The 21,612-nt window shown below is 42.2% G+C and overlaps 1 protein-coding gene across 1 annotated transcript in view; it reads right to left on the bottom strand.

The window, feature by feature from the left end:
- The window catches only part of LOC106581524 (SR-related and CTD-associated factor 4), a 51,773-nt gene extending 47,875 nt beyond the window's left edge, over positions 1–3,898 (bottom strand). The window contains exons 1-6 of the mRNA XM_014163627.3: positions 3,721–3,898; positions 2,588–2,671; positions 2,395–2,439; positions 2,065–2,226; positions 1,415–1,738; positions 817–990 (exon numbers count right to left, since the gene is read on the bottom strand). Coding sequence (XP_014019102.3) covers positions 817–990; positions 1,415–1,738; positions 2,065–2,226; positions 2,395–2,439; positions 2,588–2,671; positions 3,721–3,750 — 819 coding nt within the window. The 5' untranslated portion in view covers positions 3,751–3,898. The remainder of the gene's footprint in view (positions 1–816; positions 991–1,414; positions 1,739–2,064; positions 2,227–2,394; positions 2,440–2,587; positions 2,672–3,720) is intronic.
- Between the last annotated feature and the right edge of the window lie 17,714 nt (positions 3,899–21,612).

Here is a 21,612-nt window from a genome sequence, read left to right as displayed (position 1 = left end):
TCTCCTCCCCTCTCCTTCCTCCCTCCCCTCTCCACCCCCCCCCACCCTCCATTAGGACCATGCCTCAAGACTACCTGGCTGTACTCAGTCCACCTGGCTGTACTCAGTCCACCTGGCTGTACTCAGTCCACCTGGCTGTACTCAGTCCACCTGGCTGTACTCAGTCCACCTGGCTGTACTCAGTCCACCTGGCTGTACTGCTTGCTGATATGGAACCCTGACATGTTCACCGGATGTGCTAGCTTGTCCCGGACCTGCTGTTTTCAACTCTCTCGCTAGCGCACCTGCTGTCTCGACCTCTGAATGCTCAGCTATGAAAAGACAACTGACATTTACTTGTGAGGTACTGACATGTGGCACCCTCAACAACCACTGTGATTATTATTTGACCCTGCTGGTCATCTATGAACGCTTGGGCCTTAACGGCCATGTACTGTTATAATCTCCACCCGGCACAGACAGAGGGCTGGTCACCTTTCTCAGCCTGGTTCCCCTCTAGGTTTCTTCCTAGGTTCCTGCCTTTATAGGGAGTTTTTCCTAGCCATCATGTTTCTACATCTGCATTGCTTGCTGTTTGGGGTTTTAGGCTGGGTTTCTGTACAGCACTTTGTGACATCTACTAATGTAAAAAGGGCTTGAAATAAATGTAATATGTGACATACAAAAAAACTATTTTGTTATGTGTTGGACCCCAGTAAGACTAGCTGTCGCTAATTGCGATCCTAATAAATCAGAAATCAAAAGCTGTCCTGTTAGATTAGGCCTCTGAAATTGTCTGTTGGTCAAAAATGTGCCTGAAGTACAAAACTTCATTACCTTAGCTAGTGAATTCTTCTGCTCCGTAGGATGTGTCTGGTGTGTGTTCAACAGTGGATGGTGTGTATTATGCTGGCCTTGGACCATCTGTGAGTGGTTCTGGTCAGCCACGGTGTTGTGAACCATAGGTGGAGTCTGTTGCCCTGGCTGGAACCTCTGGAGGATCTTCTGAAGCTGGACAGACAGGAAGGAATATAGCAGAATTACACTTAATCCACCCAATCAGTTACTACCTTGGTGACAAGCAAGATACTACGCATTTATCCTTTATTGGGCTGGTATAGAACTTTTTTTTCAGAAGAATTAACTAGTTTACAGTAAACAGCCAAATGGATTGGTCAAGAAAGAGCAATGGTGAATTTCTGTCACAGTCATGTTGTTCTGGGGTATATGAGCTAGTAGTGTGTAATAGTGTAACTATAACAAAATACTTAGAATGAGTATAACTGGAATAGAACCACTGACCATGGTAATTTGACAGGTAAACTCATGGGTACACTCATATAAGTAGGAAACAGAATACAGGATCTCTATGGGTGCACTCATCATGGCTGACCTGGTATTGTGATGCATACTTTCATTCTATAATAGCTCTCACCTCGTGTCCCTGTCCAGACTGGAAAAGCTGTGCCACAGCAGCCAGGGCCTCAGGGTTCTGGAGCTGTGGGGGGAGCTGGGGCAGGGCTGCTGCTATGGAGGCACTGGAGACTTGGGGCAGGGCTTCTGCTATGGAAGAACTGGAGACCGGGGTGTGGACTGCAGCTATGGAAGAACTGGGCACCTGGGGCTGGGCCTGGAGGTCCTCCTGGGGGGAGGGAGCATGGACTAAGGAGCCAGCAGCCATGTCCAACAGGGGCTGGACGATGTCCATCTCAAATACAGCGTTCTTCTGCCACAGGTTGAGAACACGGATGATCTTACTCTGCAGGGAGAGAGGGAAAGGGAGACAGAAAGGGGAGGAATAAGAACCCGTAATGAGAGGTTTACAGTTATGTTCTGCTTTAGTTGGCCATTAAGAATATCAGAAAGAATAAGGTTTCAACTCTTAATTTTTGAACCAGCTCAATACAGCCACACCCCACCCAACTACTGATTAAGTCAATACAATCATCCACTATTTAACCACTGATTAAATTGAATACAAACATCCACGATTTAACCTCTGATTAGTGTGTTATCGCTTGAACAAAAACAGTGCATCCCTGACTTGGTGGAACACTGGAAAAAACTGTTACAGTAATAACCCACCTTGTCATCGTGTGGACAGAGGTAGAGGTTCTGGAAAGTCGGGGTGAAGTTTTTTTGGAACCTGGGTCCATAGACGTCCTTATCCACTCCAAACTGATGTCGGGACTGTCGGACGATGGAATCCACCACGTATAGACCAGGAACCTTCAGTTCTGGCTTACACTGGAGTAACAAGTAACTGATGTTATTATCACTGGTCTACAAAATTACAATAAGGGTAAAAAAAAAAGGTTTGTTTTTGTTATATGCGTTCGAAAGCTACTGGCATTGTCTGAAAGCAAAGTGACCCACTATTGATAGTAGTTCCTTGGTTGCGTTTCCATGACTTACCTTCTTGATGAACTTCTCCACAATCTGGACAACATGCTTGTATAGCTGAGAGGGAGACAAGAAGTGGAAACGGGATCAAATGTTTCATGGTGTGAATCTAAACAAGGTCACATTTTGGCATCATTTTTTTTTTACATATTTCATTTTCCAATGAGAAACATTCACACGTTGCTCTAATGTTGGCCTAACTTACCTTGATAGCCTTTATTGCCGATTTAGTGACTGACATCATCTTTGCTCGTGATATTGGAGGATTCATGTCAATCATGGAGAATAACTGGACAAGGAGGAAAACGGAGAGTACCTTTAGCTAGCACCTAAACGAGGTCATCTAATCCAGACTCCACATAAATCCCAAATGCACATGTGTTTTTATAAACAGTTAGACCAGAACTGAGGGGGGTGAGGGTAGACAGGTCAAGTTCAGGGGGGGAGAAATACTGATTCATATTTATTTTTTATTTAATTTTTTATTTCACCTTTATTTATACTGAACCTTTATATACACTGAACACGTGGTGCAAATACAGAATAACATACACAACGTGAAGGAGAAACTGACATATTTCGGATTAGGCAAAAAAAACTTTACAAAAAAACAGTCTAGTCACCTGCCAGAGGAAGACAGCTATCTAACCGGAATAACGTTTGTTAACGTTACCCCCATAACACTTCAGTTATATCCACGTTACGTTGTATTTTTCAGTTAGACATAACTCACGTTTTACATAGTAACAACTGGGCAACTAGCATTAAACTTTTAGCGACATAACCATGTGCTTCTGCATTAACTACAACAAAACCAACTACGGCTAGTTAGTTAGCTAAATCAGCCACCATTGGCGTATTTGCCGATAACAAGCCGAGCCTATCAGCCCAACAAAACAGAAAACTGGCCGTGCAATAGCGTTCACACTATCACTATCAGGTTATGGCACTGGTTATACATTAATGGCAGACCAGTTGAGCAAGAAAACTATTGAGGTTGATGCTCCATCTCCTTAGGTCAACAAGAAGGGTCAAAGTTCGCCATCATCTTTGTATGATAGCTTTTAGATTGTTGTCGTTAGCTGCGTAGTCATTTTTGAGTTGTAGATTGGAAGGTCGAAAAGTGGGTAGCTTAGCTAGCTAACGTTTGATTTGCTATTACATTTCATAAACACATTGTCCTTCTGGTGGGCTAGATCATTTTAGTAACATGACACACAGTTGGCTAAATTAGGACATATTTAGCCAATACATCGACAATTCAACTAGCTAACATTAGCTAGATTAGTTAGCAGAATAGCTGCGTAGCGTAGCTAACCGACAGTTTCATGTTTTTACCTCCAAGTTGAAAGCGTTGACGGAATCCATAATTATATGTTGATATGCCGACAAAAAAATGACCGTTTTAAATTAATAATACGTGTTAATTTAGCTGACTATGTTGATGTAGTAGCAAACATTCGCCTACGTTGCTAACCCATCTATCCGCTTGTCGATAATAGGTGTGGCCAAAACGTTTCCGAGGGAAACACGTCTCGGGAACACAGAACTAAATTCTCGCGAGAAATACTAGACGAGGCCAGGACTGGATTGCTGCAACGACACGTCACAGGGGTGAGCAGTGGGGTCAGGTTGTTACTCAAGTGTATCACACAAGTTGTGAATGGCGATAATGATGATACTCAATGATGCTAATCATAAAGATCGAAATTAATTTCAAGGGGTAGCTGACAACACGTCCCATGTGGCTCAGTTGGTAGAGCATGTTGTTTGCAACGCCAGGGTTGTGGGTTCGATTCCCACGGGGGCCAGTATGAAAAAAAAAAAAACGTATGAAATGTATGCATTCACTACTGTACGTCGCTCTGGATAAGAGCTAAATGACTAAAATGTCAAATGTAACACACGAAAGCTGTAAAAAGAAAATAAGAAAATTAAGTGATTCTTCACAAACCCAAGATAAACCACCCCATAGAAATCAAATCACATTCGCCGAATACAACAGGTGTGGTAGACCTTACTGTGAAATGCTTACTTACAAGCTGTTAATTAACCAACAATGCAGTTTTAAGGAAAATAAGTGTTAAGTAAAAAATAGATAAGTAAAAAATAAAAGTAACAAATAATTAAACAGTAGCAGTAAAATAACAATAGCGGGTACTGGTACAGAGTCAATGTGCAGGGACACTGGTTAATTGAGGTAATATGTACATGTAGGTAGAGTTAAAGTCACTATGCATAGATAAACAGAGAGTAGCACCAGCGTAAAAATTTGCATCCTGTAGCACAAACTCCAAAAAGTTCTGGGACATGGAGAACCCACTGCACTCAGGCTAGGAAACACTGTCATCACCAATAGATAATCGAGAATTTCAATAAGCATTTTTCTACGGCTGGCCATGCTTTCCACCTGGCTACCCCGACCCCAGTTAACAGCTCTGCACCCCCCATAGCAACTTTCCCAAGCCCCCCCCCCATTTCTCCTTCACCCAAATCCAGTCAACTGATGTTCTGAAAGAGATGCAAAATCTGGACCCCTACAAATCAGCTGGGCTAGATAATCTGGACCCTCTCTTCCTAAAATTATCCTAAACAATATCATAACCGCCATCAATAAAAGACAATACTGTGCAGCCATATTCATCGACCTGGCCAAGGCTTTCGACTCTGTCAATCAGTAGCAGTAAAATAACAATAGCGGGTACTGGTACAGAGTCAATGTGCAGGGACACCGGTTAATTGAGGTAATATGTACATGTAGGTAGAGTTAAAGTCACTATGCATAGATAAACAGAGAGTAGCACCAGTGTAAAAATTTGCTTCCTGTAGCACAAACTCCAAAAAGTTCTGGGACATGGAGAACCCACTGCACTCAGGCTAGGAAACACTGTCATCACCAAAAGATAATCGAGAATTTCAATAAGCATTTTTCTACGGCTGGCCATGCTTTCCACCTGGTTACCCCGACCCCAGTTAACAGCTCTGCACCCCCCATAGCAACTTTCCCAAGCCCCCCCCCCCCCCCATTTCTCCTTCACCCAAATCCAGTCAACTGATGTTCTGAAAGAGCTGCAAAATCTGGACCCCTACAAATCAGCTGGGCTAGATAATCTGGACCCTCTCTTCCTAAAATTATCCTAAACAATATCATAACCGCCATCAATAAAAGACAATACTGTGCAGCTATATTCATCGACCTGGCCAAGGCTTTCGACTCTGTCAATCACCGCATTCTTATCGGCACTCAACAGCCTTGGTTTCTCAAATGACTGCCTCACCTGGTTCACCAACTACTTCTCAGACAGAGTTCAGTGTGTCAAATCGGAGGGCCTGTTGTCCGGACCTCTGGCAGTCTCTATGGGGGTGCCACAGGGTTCAATTCTCGGGCCGACTCTTTTCTCTGTATACATCAATTATGTCGCTCTTGCTGCTGGTGATTCTCTGATCCACCTCTACGCAGACGACACCATTTTGTATACTTCTGGCCCTTCTTTGGACACTGTGTTAACTAACCTCCAGATGAGCTTCAATGCCATACAACACTCCTTCCGTGGTCTTCAACTGCTCTTAAATGCAAGTAAAACTAAATGCATGCTCTTCAACCGATCGCTGCTCGCACCTGCCCGCCCATTTAGCATCATTACTCTGGACGGTTCTGACTTAGAATATGTGGACATCTACATATACCTAGGTGTCTGGTTAGACTGTAAACTCTCCTTCCACACTCACATTAAGCATCTCCAATCCAAAATTAAATCTAGAATCGGCTTCCTATTTCGCAACAAAGCATCCTTCACTCATGCTGCCAAAACATACCCTCGTAAAACCGATCCTTGACTTCGGCGATGTCATTTACAAAATATCCTCCAACACTCTACTCAGCAAATTGGATGCAGTCTATCACAGTGCCATCTGTTTTGTCACCAAGCCCCATATACTACCCACCACTGTGACCTGTATGATCTTGTTGGTTGGCCCTCGCCCCATATTCGTCGCCAAACCCACTGGCTCCAAGTCATGTATAAGTCTTTGCTAGGTAAAGCCCCGCCTTATCTCAGCTCACTGGTCACCATAGCAGCACCCACCCATAGCACACGCCCCAGCAGGTATATTTCACTGGTCACCCCCAAAGCCAATTCTTCCTTTGGCCGCCTTTCCTTCCAGTTCTCTGCTGCCAATGACTAGAAAGAACTGCAAAAGTCACTGAAGCAAGAGACTCATATCTCCCTCACTAACTTTAAGCATCAGCTGTCAGAGCAGCTTACAGATCATTGCACCTGTACATAGCCCATCTGTAAATAGCCCACCCAACTACCTCATCCCCATATTGTTATTTATTGTTTTGCTCCTTTGCACCCCAATATCTCTATTTGCACATTCATCTTCTGCACATCTATCACTCTAGTGTTTAATTGCTCAATTGTAATTATTTCGCCACTATGGCCTATTTATTGCCTTACCTCCCTAATCTTACTTCATTTGCACACACTGTATATAGACTTTTCCATTGTGTTATTGACTGTACATTTGTTTATTCCATGTGTAACTCTGTGTTGTTGTTTGTGTCGCACTGCTTTGCTTTATCTTGGCCATGTCGCAGTTGTACATTAGAATTTGTTCTCAACTGGCCAACCTGGTTTAATAAAGGTGAAATAAATAAAAAATAAAATAAAAAAGAGGGGTCTGTGTAGCCCTTTGATTAGCTGTTCAGGAGTCTTATGGCTTGGGGGTAGAAGCTGTTAAGAAGCCTTTTGGACATAGACTATGCGCTCCGGTACCGCTTTCCATGCAGTAGCATAGAGAACAGTCTATGACTACGGTGACTGGAGTCTTTGACAATTTTTAGGGGCTTCCTCTGACACCGCCTGGTATAGAGGTCCTGGATGGCAGGACGTTTGGCCCCAGTGATGTATTGGGCCATACACACTACTCTCTGTAGTGCTTTGCGGTCGGAGGCCGAGCAGTTGCCATACCAGGTAGTGATGCAACCAGTCAGGATGCTCTCGATGGTGCAGCTGTAGAACCTTTTGAGGATCTGAGGACCCATGCCAAATCTTTTCAGTCTCCTGAGGGGAAATAGGCTTTGTCGTGCCCTCTTCCCGACTATCTTAGTGTGTTTGTACCATGATAGTTTGTTGGTGATGTGGACACCAAGGAACTTGAAGCTCTCAACCTGCTCCACTACAGCCCCGTCGATGAGAACGGGGCATGTTCGGTCCTCCTTTTCCTTTAGTCCACAATAATCTCCTTTGTCTTGATCATGTTGAGGGAGAGTTTGTTGTCCTGACCTCCTCCCTATAGGCTGTCTCATCGTTGGGGTGCGTGCTCAGGCCTACTATTGTTGTGTCATCGGCAAACTTGATGATGGTGTTGGAGTCGTGCCAGTCCGTACAGTCATGAGTGAACAGGGAGTACAGGAGGGGACTGAGCACACACCCCTGAGGGGCCCCCGTGTTGAGGATCAGCGTGGCGTATGTGTTGTTACCTACCCTTACCACCTGGGGGCGGCCCGTAAGGAAGTCCAGGATCCAGTTGCAGAAGGAGGTGTTTAGTCCCAGGGTCCTTAGCTTAGTGATGAGCTTTGAAGGCACTATGGTGTTGAACGCTGAGCTGTAGTCAATGAATAGCTTTCTCACATAGGTGTTCATTTTGTCCAGGTGGGAAAGGGCAGTGTTGAGTGCAATAGAGATTGCATCATCTGTGGATCTGTTGGGACGGTATGCAAATTGGAGTGGTCTAAGGTTTCCAGGATGATGGTGTTGATGTGAGTCATGACCAGCCTTTCAAAGCACTTCATGGCTACTTATGTGAGTGCTATGGGGCAGTAGTCATTTAGGCAGGTTACCTTAGTGTTCTTGGGCACAGGGACTATGATGGTCTGCTTGAAACATGTTGGTATTACAGACTCAGTCAGGGACAGGTTGAAAATGTCAGTGAAGACACTTGCCAGTTGGTCAGCGCATGCTCGGAGTACACGTCCTGGTAATCCGTCTGGCCCTGCGGCCTTGTGAATGTTGACCTGTCTAAAGGTCTTACTCACATCGGCTATGGAGAGAGTGATCACACAGCCGTCCGGAACAGCTGACGCTCTCATGCATGTATCAGTGTTAGTTGCTCTCGAAGCGAGTATAGAAGTAATTTAGCTTGATTGGTAGGCTTGTGTCACTGGGCAGCTCGCGGCTGTGCTTCCCTTAGTACTCTGTAATAGTTTGCAAGCCCTGCCACATCTGACAAGCGTCGGAGCCGGTATAGTACGATTCAATCTTAGTCCTGTATTGACGCTTTGCCTGTTTGATGGTTCATCGGAGGGCATAGCGAGATTTCTTATAAGCTTCAGGGTTAGAGTCCCGCTCTTTGAAAGCGGCAGCTCTACCCTTTAGCTCAGTGCGGATGTTTCCTGTAATCCATGGCTTCTGGTTGGGGTATGTACTGTACGTACAGTCACTGTGGGGACGACGTCATTCATGCACTTATTGATGAAGCCAGTGACTGATGTGATGTACTCCTCAATTCCATCGGAAGAATCCCGGAACATATTCCAGTCTGTGATAGCAAAACAGTCCTGTAGCTCAGTAACTGCTTCATCTGACCACTTTTTTATTGACCAAGTCACTGGTGCTTCTTGCTTTAGTTTTTGCTTGTAAGCAGGAATCATGAGGATAGAATTATGGTCAGATTTGCCAAATGGAGGGCGAGGGAGAGCTTTGTACGCATCTCTGTGTGTGGAGTAAAGGTGGTGTAGAGTTGTTTTCCCTCTGGTTGCACGTTTAACAAGCTGATAGAAATGAGGTAAAACGGTTTCCCTGCATTAAAGTCCTCAGCGTTTTTCTGTTTGCTCATTGAGTGCGGTCTTAGTGCCAGCATCGGTTTGTGGTGGTAAATAGACAGCTACGAAGAGTATTGATGAAAACTCTCTCGGTAAATAGTGTGGTCTACAGCTTATCATGAGATACTCTACCTCAGGTGAGCAAAACCTCGAGACTTCCTTAGATTTCGTGCACCAGCTGTTGTTTACAAATATACATAGACCGCCACCCCTTCCCTTACCAGAGGCCGCTGTTCTATCCTGCCGAAAAAGCACAAAACCCGCCAGCTATATGTTATTCATGTCGTCGTTCAGCTACAACTCGGTGAAACATAAGATATTACAGTTTTTAATGTCCCGTTGGTAGGATATAGGTGATCGTAGTAAGTCTATTTTATGATCCATTGATTGTACGATGGCTAATAGGACCGATAGTAAAGGGAGATTACAAGGCGCCCAGACCTTTGTCCCCAATATCTCTGTCTCTTTCTCCAGCAAATGACGGGGATGAGGGCCTTGTCGGGCGTCTGAAGTAAATCCTTCCCGTCCGACTCATTAAAGAAAAAGTATTCCTCCAGTACGGGGTGAGTAATCTCTGTCCTGATATCAAGAAGCTCTTTTCGGTCATAAGACACGGTGGCAGAAACATTATGTACAAAATAAGTTACAAATAACGTGAAAAAAACCACACACAATAGCACAATTGGTTACGGGATCGTAAATGGATAGCCATCTCCTCCGGCGCCATTATTATGATCCACTCATTGTGTTACTTTTACATGAATAGTTGAGATGAGGTCTTAGCGTGCAGTAGTGTGTCCCACATGGCACCTTATTCCCATAGGGCCCTGGTCAAAAGTAGTGCACTATAAAGGAAATAGGGTGCCATTTGGGATGAAGCCTTAGTGTAATGCAGCAATACTGTAACGGACGACATATAAAGGGGACCAAGGCGCAGCGTGTTGAGTGCTCATCTTGAAGTTTAATGAAAAAATCGAACACTTTACAAAATAAACAAAATGACCGCCGACAGTTCTGTCAGGTACTTAAACGAAACAGAAAACAACTACCCACGAAAACAAAGGGAAAAACAGGCTGCCTAAGTATGGCTTCCAATCAGAGACAACGATAGACAGCTGCCTCTGATTGGAAACCACCGGCACTAGCCTAGTGCCCACCCACCCCCCCTGACCTAACTAAACAGAGAAAACACAGCTCTCCTAGGTCCAGGGGCGGAAATCCCGGGGAGGACGGGGGGGACACGACCCCCCCATCCTGGGAAAAATATGATTTGTCCCCCCCAATATATCACTGAAACATAACTATGTAATTTAAATAATATTAATAATACGCAATGAAAGCAATTGTGCTGATTATAGACAATAGCGCGTTTTTAAGTTTCAAAACCCTTTGCCTCACAATGGTTTGATCCACTGCCAGTTCCTTAGCTTGCTAGGTAACAGAGAGGTCGTATCTACTGTCTGAAAGGCACTCAATGCACGTAACTGACGTGAGGTTAATCCAGTCAATCGCGCACACACACTAGCTGAATATGCAGAGCTAGCGCGCAAATATTAACTATTAAGCTAGCTAGTACCTATTCCATTTATGTGGCGTCGTCAAAGATGGAATCTTTGCTATCGTCAATTTATTCCAAGATCAGCATGCAGATGATGTAAGTTAGTGCTTCAAAGTCCCTGTGATAAGGTTAGCGATAAACTGAAATCCAAACTGAACAGAACTACACTCTCTTCTACCATTGTCTTAAATATATTTAATGGTCTCGTTGCAAAAGCTAAATTGTCGCAAGGGAACTTTTATTTATTTATTTTATTTCACCTTTATTTAACCCAGGTAGCAAAGATTATAGCAAACACCACTGAAACTGAATTGGTGCTCGCTAGCTTTGCAAATTCAGCTATTGTTGGAAGCCAGCCAATATGAAACAAACTATTAAAATTACAAAAGGTTGCAGCATATGTTGTGTAAATGGTGAACTCATACAGCTGTCAACTCTTGTCATTTTAATCCGTTTCACATTTGCTAGCTACCTTTTAGATCGAAGCCCAAATAGAATGATTGAAGATGATAGAAGCCCATCTCCTACTGTAAATAACCTACACACTGTGTGTGTAGCCAGCCAGCCAGCCAGGTAGAAAAATGGCAGAAAAATAAAAGACGGACATCAGAGTATTTTTCAATACACCAAAACGCATAGTAAGAACCCTAGTAGCCTAATATCTCAAAGACTAGTTGATAAAATGTTCATAAGAAAGAAATGAAATTCTAATGGAAATGTTTCACAATGATGTCATTAGGCAGAGCAGGCAACAGATGGCACACAGACAGCAGAGTTGGGGACAGATATGCAGGGACAGACTGGCAGAGACAGGGAGTCTCAGGTAAGTTTGTTGAGTCTTTGTTTGGCAACATTATGAAAGGTTCTCAATTTTTTTTACTTGTAAAATAGGAACATAATTGGAAAATGCCATGGATACCCCCACTCTCAACTTAAACTGGTGACTGAACTAAGATTTGTTAAAGGCAATGGTATTGCTGTTGTGATTAGTTGTGTAGTTTTGGGTACCGGTAGTTAGGAGTATGGCAAACACCTTATTTCTTTGGTTCCTCAATATACATTTACCATATTACAATGTAGGCTATGTGTTACAGCACTACTTTTGGTGTCCCCCTCAGGAATTGCTCTTGAGAAAATTTCATGTAATTGTCCCCTCCAAAGTTGATATCAGATTTTCGCCCCTGCCTAGGTCAGAGCGTGACAAATACTAACATTGTCAACTCTTCAGACTTGATAGTGATCATATTCTGGATCAGTCTGGCTGCTTTTGTGGGATTCCTGTTTGTCATTTTGACTTTCATGTCCCGCTCAGTCAGTCTACCCAAGTAAGTGTTCCTTTCAGGTTCATTCCATCAAGTTCCTCAATATTGTGTATTTCAGGTCATGTTTTACAGACAAATGAGCATGTATGATGCTTTGCCTGGAATCTAAAAGGGGGATAACTGATCAAGCTAATTGTTGGGACTCACTGATGGGGAAATAGTTTCCCACTTGCATTTGTTTAACGCTATTTATTTTATTTTCTGTGCAGAGCTCAGTTCCAAAAAGTTCAAGAAATCATGAAGGAATTCTACCTGATGCAATTCTGTCTGATCTGTGATCTGATGGAGAATACTTGATAGATCCGTTTTCTGGTTTATCCCAACCCCTCTGAAAGCACACACACACACACACACACACACACCACACACACACACACACACACACACACACCACACACACACACACACACACACACACACACACACACACCACACACACACACACACACACACACGTTGGAGCAGAGGGCAGCCAATGTAGCGTCCAAAGAACAGGTATTTAAGGGTTAAGTGCTTTACTCAAGGACACAACGGCAGAATATGGCATTTGGGACACTGATGTGGTCTGATGAAGTTGTGACTTAAACTCTTCAGAACTATTATAAGCAGCTGTATGTATCATTGGCTACCAGCTGTATGTATCATTGGCTACCAGCTGTATCATTGACTACCAGCTGTATGTATCATTGGCTACCAGCTGTATCATTGACTACCAGCTGTATGTATCATTGGCTACCAGCTGTATGTATCATTGGCTACCAGCTGTATGTATCATTGGCTACCAGCTGTATGTATCATTGACTACCAGCTGTATGTATCATTGACTACCAGCTGTATGTATCATTGGCTACCAGCTGTATCATTGACTACCAGCTGTATGTAACATTGGCTACCAGCTGTATGTATCATTGGCTACCAGCTGTATGTATCATTGACTACCGGCTGTATGTATCATTGGCTACCAGCTGTATGTATCATTGGCTACCAGCTGTATGTATCATTGGCTACCAGCTGTATGTATCATTGGCTACCAGCTGTATGTATCATTGACTACCAGCTGTATGTATCATTGACTACCAGCTGTATGTATCATTGGCTACCAGCTGTATGTATCATTGACTACCAGCTGTATGTATCATTGACTACCAGCTGTATGTATCATTGACTACCAGCTGTATGTATCATTGACTACCAGCTGTATGTATCATTGGCTACCAGCTGTATGTATCATTGGCTACCAGCTGTATGTATCATTGGCTATCAGCTGTATGTATCATTGACAACCAGCTGTATGTATCATTGACTACCAGCTGTATGTATCATTGGCTACCAGCTGTATGTATCATTGACTACATGTAATGTAATAGCCTGCTTACAAAGTGGGATTCATATGTTTATATCCAAATACAAGACACGATCACACCAAAAGAGTTTAAAACATTTTTTATAAAAGAGAATGTTTTGAACAGAACATGAACAAATATGAAATGTATTTCATGATTTTACACACACGTATAACTTATATTACAACATTCAGATGCACAATAATGAGGTCTCCATTTTACAAGTGAACACTGTTTTCCAAAGTATGCACACTTGGCTGTATTCTGACTTGAGAACCACACAAGTCTGACATAAGTTAATGATTTACATGGAAGTCAATATTGCACACTTATCTCAACTCTGAATCTGTCTATAAAAATGTCTGGGGGGAAAAAAAAAGTGCTCCTTTTCCACTGTCACACCAGTGTTACACTTCAGCAATAAGGCCCAAGGAGGTGTGGTATATGGCCAATATACCATGGCTAAGGGCTGTTCTTAAGCACGACACAACACAGAGTTCCCAGATACAGCCGTTAGCTGTGGTATATTGGCCATATATCACAAACCCCCGAGGTGGCTTATTGCTATTATAAACTGGTTATCAACACACACTACATATACACAAGTATGTGGACAAGAACTGTTCGTCGGGAGCTTCATGAAATGGGTTTCCATGGCCGAGCAGCCGCACACAAGCCTGAGATCAACATGCGTAATGCCAAGCATCGGCTGGAGTGGTGTAAAACTCGTCGCCATTGGACTCTGGAGCAGTGGAAATGCGTTCTCTGGAGTGATGAATCACGCTTCACCATCTGGCAGTCCGACAGACGAATCTGGGTTTGGCGAATGCCAGGAGAATGCTACCTGCCCCAATGCATAGTGCCAACCGTAAAGTTTGGTGGAGGAGGAATAATGGTCTGGGGCTGTTTTTCAGGGTTCGGGCCCCTTAGTTCCAGTGAAGGGAAATCTTAAAGCTACAGCATACAACGACATTCTAGAGGATTCTGTGCTTCCAACTTTAGGGAAGGCCCTTTCCTGTTTTCAGCATGACAATACCCAAGTGCACAAAGCAAGGTCCATACAGAAATGGTTTGTCGAGATCGGTGTGGAAGAACTTGACTGGCCTGCACAGAGCCCTGACCTCAACCCCATCAAACACATTTGGGATGAATTGGAACGCCGACTGCACGCCAGGCCTAATCGCCCAACATCAGTGACTGACCTCACTAATGCTCTTGTGGCTGATTGGAAGCAAGTCCCCTCAGCAATGTTCCAACATCTAGTGGAAATCCTTCCCAGAAGAGTGGAGGCTTTTATAGCAGCAAAGGAAGGACCAAGTCCATATTAATGCCCATGATTTTGGAATTAGATGTTTGACGAGCAGGTGTCCACATACTTTTGGTCATGTAGTGTAATTATGTTTTGTCATACCCATGGTATACGGTTTGATATACTACAGCTGTCAGCCAATCAGCACTCAGGTTTCGAACCACCCAGTTTATAATAGTGGATACACCCTTATGTTATACTATTTTTACCTTTATTTAACCTTTATTTAACTAGGCAAGTTAGTTCAGAACAAATTCTTATTTACAATGACGGCCTACCAAAAGGCAAAAGGCCTCCTGCGGGGACGGGGGCTGGGATTAAAAATAAAAATACATTAAATAAAAATATAGGACAACACACACATCACAACAAGAGAGACACTACAACACTACATAAAGAGACACTACAACACTACATAAAGAGAGACTCCACAACACTACATAAAGAGAGACTCCACAACACTACATAAAGAGAGACACCACAACACTACATAAAGAGAGACTCCACAACACTACATAAAGAGAGACTCCACAACACTACATAAAGAGAGACACTACAACACTACATAAAGAGAGACTCCACAACACTACATAAAGAGAGACACTACATAAAGAGAGACTCCACAACACTACATAAAGAGAGACTCCACAACACTACATAAAGAGAGACTCCACAACACTACATAAAGAGAGACTCCACAACACTACATAAAGAGAGACACCACAACACTACATAAAGAGAGACTCCACAACACTACATAAAGAGAGACACCACAACACTACATAAAGAGAGACGCCACAACACTACATAAAGAGATACACTACAACACTACATAAAGAGAGACTCCACAACACTACATAAAGAGAAACACCACAACACTACATAAAGAGAGACTCCACAACACTACATAAAGAGAGACTCCACAACACTACATAAAGAGAGACACCACAACACTACATAAAGAGAGACTCCACAACACTACATAAAGAGAGACTACACAACACTACATAAAGAGAGACACCACAACACTACATAAAGAGAAACACCACAACACTACATAAAGAGAGACTCCACAACACTACATAAAGAGAGACTCCACAACACTACATAAAGAGAGACACCACAACACTACATAAAGAGAGACTCCACAACACTACATAAAGAGAGACTACACAACACTACATAAAGAGAGACTCCACAACACTACATAAAGAGAGACTACACAACACTACATAAAGAGAGACACCACAACACTACATAAAGAGAGACTCCACAACACTACATAAAGAGAGACTCCACAACACTACATAAAGAGAGACTCCACAACACTACATAAAGAGAGACTCCACAACACTACATAAAGAGAGACAACACAACACTACATAAAGAGAGACTCCACAACACTACATAAAGAGAGACACTACAACACTACATAAAGAGAGACACTACAACACTACATAAAGAGAGACAACACTACATAAAGAGAGACAACACTACACTACATAAAGAGAGACTCCACAACACTACATAAAGAGAGACACTACAACACTACATAAAGAGAGACACTACAACACTACATAAAGAGAGACTACACAACACTACATAAAGAGAGACTCCACAACACTACATAAAGAGAGACTCCACAACACTTCATAGAGAGAGACAACACAACACTACATAAAGAGAGACTCCACAACACTTCATAGAGAGAGACACCACAACACTACATAAAGAGAGACTCCACAACACTACATAAAGAGAGACACCACAACACTACATAAAGAGAGACTACACAACACTACATAAAGAGAGACTCCACAACACTACATAAAGAGAGACTCCACAACACTACATAAAGAGAGACTCCACAACACTACATAAAGAGAGACTCCACAACACTACATAAAGAGAGACACTACAACACTACATAAAGAGAGACCACAACACTACATAAAGAGAGACACTACAACACTACATAAAGAGAGACTCCACAACACTACATAAAGAGAGACTCCACAACACTACATAAAGAGAGACGCCACAACACTACATAAAGAGAGACGCCACAACACTACATAAAGAGAGACTCCACAACACTACATAGAGACACTCCACAACACTACATAAAGAGAGACTCCACAACACTACATAAAGAGAGACTCCACAACACTACATAAAGAGAGACTCCACAACACTACATAAAGAGACAACACTACATAAAGAGAGACTCCACAACACTACATAAAGAGAGACTCCACAACACTACATAAAGAGAGACTCCACAACACTACATAAAGAGAGACTCCACAACACTACATAAAGAGAGACACTACAACACTACATAAAGAGACTCCACAACACTACATAGAGACACCACAACACTACATAAAGAGAGACGCTACAACACTACATAAAGAGAGACACCACAACACTACATAAAGAGAGACACCACAACACTACATAAAGAGAGACTCCACAACACTACATAAAGAGAGACTCCACAACACTACATAGAGACTCCACAACACTACATAAAGAGAGACACTACAACACTACATAAAGAGACTCCACAACACTACATAGAGACACCACAACACTACATAAAGAGAGACGCTACAACACTACATAAAGAGAGACTCCACAACACTACATAAAGAGAGATGCCACAACACTACATAAAGAGAGACTCCACAACACTACATAAAGAGAGACAACACAACACTACATAAAGAGAGACACTACAACACTACATAAAGAGAGACTCCACAACTCTACATAAAGAGAGACGCCACAACACTACATAAAGAGAGACGCCACAACACTACATAAAGAGATACACTACAACACTACATAAAGAGAGACTCCACAACACTACATAAAGAGAGACTCCACAACACTACATAAAGAGAGACAACACTACATAAAGAGAGACTCCACAACACTACATAAAGAGAGACTCCACAACACTACATAAAGAGAGACACTACAACACTACATAAAGAGAGACTCCACAACACTACATAAAGAGAGACTCCACAACACTACATAAAGAGAGACTCCACAACACTACATAAAGAGAGACACTACAACACTACATAAAGAGAGACTACACAACACTACATAAAGAGAGACTCCACGACACTACATAAAGAGAGACACCACAACACTACATAAAGAGAGACTCCACAACACTACATAAAGAGAGACACTACAACACTACATAAAGAGAGACTCCACAACACTACATAAAGAGAGACACCACAACACTACATAAAGAGAGACTACACAACACTACATAAAGAGAGACGCCACAACACTACATAAAGAGAGACTCCACAACACTACATAAAGAGAGACTCCACAACACTACATAAAGAGAGACTCCACAACACTACATAAAGAGAGACTCCACAACACTACATAAAGAGAGACACCACAACACTACATAAAGAGAGACTCCACAACACTACATAAAGAGAGACTCCACAACACTACATAAAGAGAGACTCCACAACACTACATAAAGAGAGACTCCACAACACTACATAAAGAGAGACTCCACAACACTACATAAAGAGAGACTCCACAACACTACATAAAGAGAGAGACCACAACACTACATAAAGAGAGACTACGAAGCAACCACAACTGTCAGTAAGAGTGTCCATGATTGAGTCTTTGAATGAAGAGATTGAGTTAAAACGTTCCAGTTTGAGTGTTTGCTACAGCTCGTTCCAGTCGCTAGCTGCCGTGCACTGAAAAGAGGAGCGACCCAGGGATGTGTGTGCTTTAGGGACCTTTAACAGAATGTGATTGGCAGAACGGGTGTTGTATGTGGAGGATGAGGGCTGCAGTAGATATCTCAGATAGGGGGGAGTGAGGCCTAAGAGGGTTTTATAAATAAGCATCAACCAGTGGGTCGGGTATACAGAGATGACCAGTTTACAGAGGAATATAGAGTGCAGTGAGGTGTCCCATAAGGACCATGGGAGGCAAATCTGATGGCCGAATGGTAAAGAACATCTAGCCGCTCGAGAGCACCCTTACTTGCCATCTACAAATTACGTCACCGTAATCTAGCATGGGTAGGATGGTCATCTGAATCAGGGTTAGTTTGGCAGCTGAGGTGAAAGAGGAGCGATTACTAGTGAATACACCCTTATATTATACTGGTCTATACACCCTTATGTTATACTGGTCTATACACCCTAATGTTATACTAGTCTATACACCCATTATGTTATACTAGTCTATACACCCTTATGTTATACTGGTCTATACACCCTTATGTTATACTAGTCTATACACCCTTATGTTATACTAGTCTATACACCCTTATGTTATACTAGTCTATACACCCTTATGTTATACTGGTCTATACACCCTTATGTTATACTAGTCTATACACCCTTATGTTATACTAGTCTATACACCCTTATGTTATACTAGTCTATACACCCTTATGTTATACTAGTCTATACACCCTTATGTTATACTGGTCTATACACCCTTATGTTATACTAGTCTATACACCCTTATGTTATACTGGTCTATACACCCTTATGTTATACTAGTCTATTCACCCTTATGTTAAAGTAGTGGTTTACACCCTTATGTTAAACTAGTGGTTTACACCCTTATGTTATACTGGTCTATACACCCTTATGTTATACTAGTCTATACACCCTTATGTTATACTGGTCTATACACCCTTATGTTATACTGGTCTATACACCCTTATGTTATACTAGTCTATACACCCTTATGTTATACTGGTCTATTCACCCTTATGTTATACTAGTCTATACACCCTTATGTTATACTAGTCTATACACCCTTATGTTATACTAGTCTATACACCCTTATGTTATACTGGTCTATACACCCTTATGTTATACTAGTCTATACACCCTTATGTTATACTAGTCTATACACCCTTATGTTATACTAGTCTATACACCCTTATGTTATACTGGTCTATTCACCCTTATGTTATACTAGTCTATACACCCTTATGTTATACTAGTCTATACACCCTTATGTTATACTAGTCTATACACCCTTATGTTATACTGGTCTATACACCCTTATGTTATACTAGTCTATACACCCTTATGTTATACTGGTCTATACACCCTTATGTTATACTTATAGATTAATACATGGTGTGTCTGTGTGTGTGTGTGTTCGAATAATTTGTATGTGTTAGAATAATGACTAAATTGTTCCACTCTTAAATGGTAGGATAGGAGGTGATAGGTTTGAGAAACATTGGAGAGGTTTCAAACCAAGAGGGTCATAAAGGGGGAGGGGAGGTGAAATCCTTGAAGAATGTGGTAAACTTTATGGTTCTTTGTGGTGAGTGGAAAAGTACTGGTTGTTTGAGAAAGGAGTGGTCTAAAGATAGGAATATGTGTGTGGATTATAAAAGGACTGAGTCCTAATTTTTGACTTTAGAACGTTCTCTGAATAAACTGTACAGACCTTTTGCAGAAAGCTGAGTCCTTGCCTAATTATTATTAACCCAGTGTCTTACTATCATTGGGATTCGAAAATTCCCATAACAGTGTGTGAATAGACTGATTTCCAATGATCTGACAGGAGCAAATGCACCTACTATACGGGTTGGAAATCAAACAACTTTTCTGTTAAAAATAAATAAATAAAACAGATCTGATCCCTACACAGGCTCAAGGGGAACCAGGGAGGGCGGGTCTTCCGGTGCCAGTACCCCTTGCAATTCTTCAGAATCCTTGAGTCCCAAAAAACCTTTCTGCCGGAGTCACAATAATGTCCAGTTTCTTTGAACTGCTGTGACAGTTTATAACCGTGCCAATGAGTTGAACAAAATCCACTTTTTTTTAACACACAGGGTCTCTTTTGTCTGGCAGCAAACATTTACTACAGGCTGTGGTGTGTCCACTAACATATCTTCACTAGAATCACTTGTTTTCTCTATTATTTTAAATCGCCTCCGCATAGGAGATTCGAATGACCGCTCTAACTTTTTGCCACCTCAATTTCCTTCACCCTTACAGGGCTCTACAGGAACTCAGGATCATGATCCCCACCATAATTGCAACAATGTCGTCCTTCTACAAGCCGTTCTTCAGTATACTCTGTTTGTCTGCACACACTTGAAACATGGCCAAATCCTTTACAATTCTTACACTGCAGTGATTTGAGGACGAAAGCTCTTACGTTGTATTTTACATAACCAAGCTTCACACGCGTAGGTATTTGCTCTTTATCAAAAAACAAACAGGATCGACAGACTTCCTTATTTTTCTCCATTCATCCAGCGGGTCAGACGCCGGGCACCAACCACACCAGGAAATATCTTCAGGTATTAAACCTGAACATCCGTCGTCACCACGGAGATGACTCCTTTGAACGGGCACTCTACTCCGAAGTTCAAAACACAAAACTTTTGTTGTCTGGATTCTTTTGAATCTCACTGCAAGCACCGTCTGTTCTTCAGAAATAAAATGAATCAAAATAATAAGACCACTCCTGGTCACCCTGACAAGACTCCACTTTTCCAAGCGCATACTTCACCATTTTCAAAACCGCAAACGAATTTCCCACATATGCATCCTTACTCAAAAAAAAAAACCGCATCCCAACAAGAAGCGATTCATTATCGTTTAACACACGTTTCCTCCACTCCAGTTTTAAACTATTTCCATTTTGTTCCAATTTTCGATACCACTCAGAACATTTGTCTAATTTACTCGACCCACTGCTTGATTCCAACTCAGCATCTTCCTCCATCTTCCCTGCCATTCGGGCTCAGCTGTACTGTCAGCGAGCGTTCTCTTTACCTCAAAAAATAAAAAAATAAATATTCATTAAAATAAAAGATCTGAGTC

The sequence above is a fragment of the Salmo salar genome, chromosome 20 (genome assembly GCF_965601325.2).
Source record: "Salmo salar chromosome 20, fSalSal1, whole genome shotgun sequence".
NCBI lineage: Eukaryota > Metazoa > Chordata > Actinopteri > Salmoniformes > Salmonidae > Salmo > Salmo salar.
This window is presented reverse-complemented; position numbering and strand designations above follow the sequence as displayed.